Source organism: Microtus ochrogaster, linkage group LG3 (genome assembly GCF_000317375.1).
Source record: "Microtus ochrogaster isolate Prairie Vole_2 linkage group LG3, MicOch1.0, whole genome shotgun sequence".
NCBI classification, from domain to species: Eukaryota; Metazoa; Chordata; class Mammalia; order Rodentia; family Cricetidae; genus Microtus; species Microtus ochrogaster.
Window position 1 is genome coordinate 35,721,097 of NC_022029.1, and position 3,899 is coordinate 35,724,995.

Here is a 3,899-nt window from a genome sequence, read left to right on the forward strand (position 1 = left end):
GGCTCCTGAATTCAGGACCCACCTCACTATAACTCAACAATTTCTGAAAAGATGTTATTTCCAAATAAGGTCAAATCCACAGGTACCCGAAACTGGGACTTCAAACCTATGGTTTTTTTGTTTGTTTGTTTGTTTGTTTTTTTGTTTTTTGGAGGACACGATTTAACCAAAACCAAGCACTGTGCTGATGAGAAAAGGAAATGGATGAAATCTGACTTAGACTTGGGTGACCCGACGGGAATTCTTACCCCTGTCTGGGACGACTCTCCCATGGTCTCCAGCTAGGGTGCACTTAGTGTCTACTGGGGCCCCAGCTCAGTGACGGTCTCAGTACCCCGTGTCAGCGAGACCCCGGCGAGACCCCGGCTGAGAGCTACACAGGTCTGGCTAAGCTGCCGTCCCAGCTGCTCCAGGGAGAGTGGGCCAGAGGCACTCGGGCCAGGAGATAATGGTGTCATTTAATCTGCCTGATGCTCTTCCTCGCAGTTCCAGGAGATGCCTACACAGACTACGTTGCCACCAGGTGGTACCGAGCCCCTGAGCTTCTCGTGGGAGACACGAAGTACGGTTCCTCCGTGGACATATGGGCTATCGGCTGTGTTTTTGCGGAGCTCCTGACGGGTCAGCCACTCTGGCCGGGAAAGTCAGATGTGGACCAGCTTTACTTGATCATCAGGACACTGGGTATGAACTACATTTTGCGGGCCACATGTTCATTATAGCACCCCGGTGATAAATAACATAATGAAAGCAAGAAGCCGTCGCTTCTCTAAGCCTCTGCGGGGAAGGTCTCGGGTCTCGCGGTTGTAGCCAAAGCCCAATCCTGTCTCAACACACAGTGCCAGCAATGAGTCTGCAGAGGCCTTGCCAAGAAAATCCAGTAAGTCTGATATTATTTCCTGATCAGGGCAGCCAACATTTAAAGTAATATTAACGTAATGCACTTGTGTACTACCTTAAAATTTATAAGTTCTCAGTTTTAAGAAAAAACTTGTAGTCTGGACAGATGGCTCAGGGTTAAGAGCAGGTACTGATCTTACAAAGGACCCAAGTTTGGTTCCCAGCACCTGTCTCCGGTGGCTCCTAACTGCCTGGAACTCCAGCTCCAGGGGATTCAACACCTCTGGCCCTGCGTTCATGTGTGCAGCCTCTACCCCCAGCCCTACCCAGAGACGTACATATAAGTAACTCCTTTTTTCCAAATTAATCTTTTATTATTTTCTTAATGTGTTTTTAGTTGAAATAGAATTACATCACATTTTCCCCTCCCTTCAGCCACTCCCCGCTGTCCTCCCTCCAAGCCCTCCCATGCTCCCCACTCTCAAGATGATAGCCTCTTTTTCTTTATTATTGTTATATATATATATATGTGTGTGTGTGTATATATACATTTATATGTGTACATGTATATATATAACCTGCTGAGTCCGTTTGTTTTTTGGCTGACCAGCAGGGGGGCTCATCCCTGGAAGAGGCTAGTTCTCCTTCTCCCAGAGTCATTAGTTGCCCGTAGTTCTTCCCCAGGAATGGGACCCGTGAAAACTCCCTTTTCCACATTAGTGTGTCTGCTGATACTGCTGCCAGTACTGGACGGGACCTCCCTCCCGTCGAATGTGCCTTAAGTCCAATCAGACAGCTGTTGGCTGCCCCGATGTGTAGGTTTCTTTATTGCACCTTGATGCACCACCGCCTGGCGGGAATTTATATCTTTATTTTAAGATTTGTTTTGTTTTGGCCAAGTGTGGTGACACACACCTTTAATCTTAGCACTCAAGAGGCAGAGGCAGGCAGATCTCTGTGAATTCAAGGTCAGCCTGGTCCAAATAGCGAGTTCCAAGACAACCAGGACTATGTAAAGAGTCCCTATCTCTCTCAAAAACCAAAAATCAACAACAAAAGAGGGGTGTGTGTGTGTGTGTGTGTGTGTGTGTGTGTGTGTGTGCTCACACATGTAGAGATGTCCACAGAGGCAGAAGACGGTGTGGGACGCCCCTGGAGCTAGAGTTACAGCTGTGAAACTGACCAACATGGCTTCTGGCAAGTGGACTTTAGAAGAGCCACTGAGCAGTCTCGCTAGCCCCAAGATACATCGCTTTTAATTGTGCCTGTGAAACTGAGGTTCCAGCAGCCTCCATGGTTAGCCTGAAGTCATACACCCCGTAAGGTGCCGAATAGAAATAAGACTGGAGAGGCGTGTGTGTGTGTGTGTGTGTGTGTGTGTGTGTGTGTGTGTGTGTGTGATGCTGGAGGTGGAACCAGGGCCTCTCATGTATGCTAAGCAAACCCTCTGCCACTGAGTTCTCCCCCAGCCCAGTTGGAAGCCTGTCTCATGAGCTGTGGTCACTGTCATCCTTGACAGTCAGAAGCTGTAGTCTTCTTCCCATGGTTGGAGAAGGTCTGCCCCAGCGAAGACTACAGATCCACTCCAGGAGCTGGATGCAAAGCCATTAACGCTGTCTCGGCAGGATGAACACACAGATCTTTCCCAGAACTGCTCTGGCTTTCTGCCTGCTGGGCAGCTCTCTGCTTCTCTCTAGCTCATTCTCCCAGACAACACTGTAGGTCATACCTTCTGTGTATGTGTCTATCTGCTCAGTTCCCTACCTCTTTAGACAGACCAGCATTGACTCCTGTCAATGAAACTTTCTTGGCCTCATTTTCCTCACTGATACAATAGAAATAAAAACAGGCAATTCTCAGACTGGACATGTAGCTCAGTGGCAGAGTGCTTGACAATCATGCGTACATCTCTAGGTTTGAACGCTAGCACTGCCTGGCTCAAGCATGGTGATGCATGCCTGTGAGCCCAAGATTTGGGAAGCAGAGGCAGGAAGATCAAGAGTTCAAGGTCATGTTTGACTACGTAGTTTGAGGCCAGCCTGGAATAGACAAGCTTCTGTTTCAAAGGAAGAAAAGAATGAGGGAGGGAGGGAAATGAAGGGAGAGAGAGAAGGGAGTAGAGGAAGGGAGGAAGAAAGGAAGGGCAGGGTGGAGGGAGGGAGGAAGAGAAGGAAGGAAGGAAGGAAGGAAGGAAGGGAGGAAGGAAGGAAGGGAGGAAGAAAGGAAGGAAGGAAGGAAGGGAGGAAGGAAGGAAGGAAGGAAGGGAGGAAGAAAGGAAGGGCAGGGTGGAGGGAGGAAGAGAAGGAAGCAAAGGAGGGAGAAAGAGAAGAAGGGACGGAGGGAGGGAAGCTATCTATTCTGTTGGGAGATTGTCGGGAACGGAGATGAGACAATGAGCATGAAGACAGCAGCACTCGCTCGCTTAGTCTTACAGGGAGACTTGACAAAGAGGGCCATGTGGAGAGTGGTCCTCACCCAAGCATGAGGGCTTTGCACAGGCTCACACTGCCCATGTCTGGAGGGAACACTCAGGCACAGAGTTCCCTTAATGCCTTCGTCTTAGGAGATTTTTATGATGCGCTTTATGATTTTCTAGCCCAAGTTATCAGGAGCTATGTGGTTTGTGTTTTATAGGAAAACTCATCCCAAGACATCAGTCCATCTTTAAGAGTAACCAGTTTTTCCGTGGCATCAGCATACCTGAACCAGAAGACATGGTAACGGGCTCTGGGCTGCGTGGTTGTTATTTGTGCTGTTTCTATAAAGAGCTGATTGATTCATGTGTGTGCTTTTGGCTGCTCTTTTCCACATGAAACACTGATGCAAAACTGACATAAGTCCATTTAGAATGTAGACACCACAATCAGCGGGCCCAGCACAGTCACCTGAGCTCGGGAGGAGCTCGAGCCCGGGCAGCCTGAGCCGTTTTGAGGCCCTGACTCAAAAACTGTTTATAAAAATCCAGGCATGGTAGCATGGCTATAATCCCAGCACTCAGGTCTGTTAACACAAGTTTGATGCCAGCCTGAAATAAGGCAGCCAGGACTATATAGTGAATC

The 3,899-nt window shown here is 48.7% G+C and overlaps 1 protein-coding gene across 2 annotated transcripts in view; it reads left to right on the plus strand.

The window, feature by feature from the left end:
* Cdkl4 (cyclin dependent kinase like 4) overlaps positions 1-3,899 on the plus strand; it is a 43,750-nt gene that overhangs the window by 28,494 nt on the left and 11,357 nt on the right. For both annotated transcript variants that reach the window (XM_005360755.3, XM_013351346.2), the window contains exons 6-7: positions 487-684; positions 3,475-3,557. In XM_005360755.3, the coding sequence (XP_005360812.1) occupies positions 487-684; positions 3,475-3,557 (281 nt within the window). The remainder of the gene's footprint in view (positions 1-486; positions 685-3,474; positions 3,558-3,899) is intronic.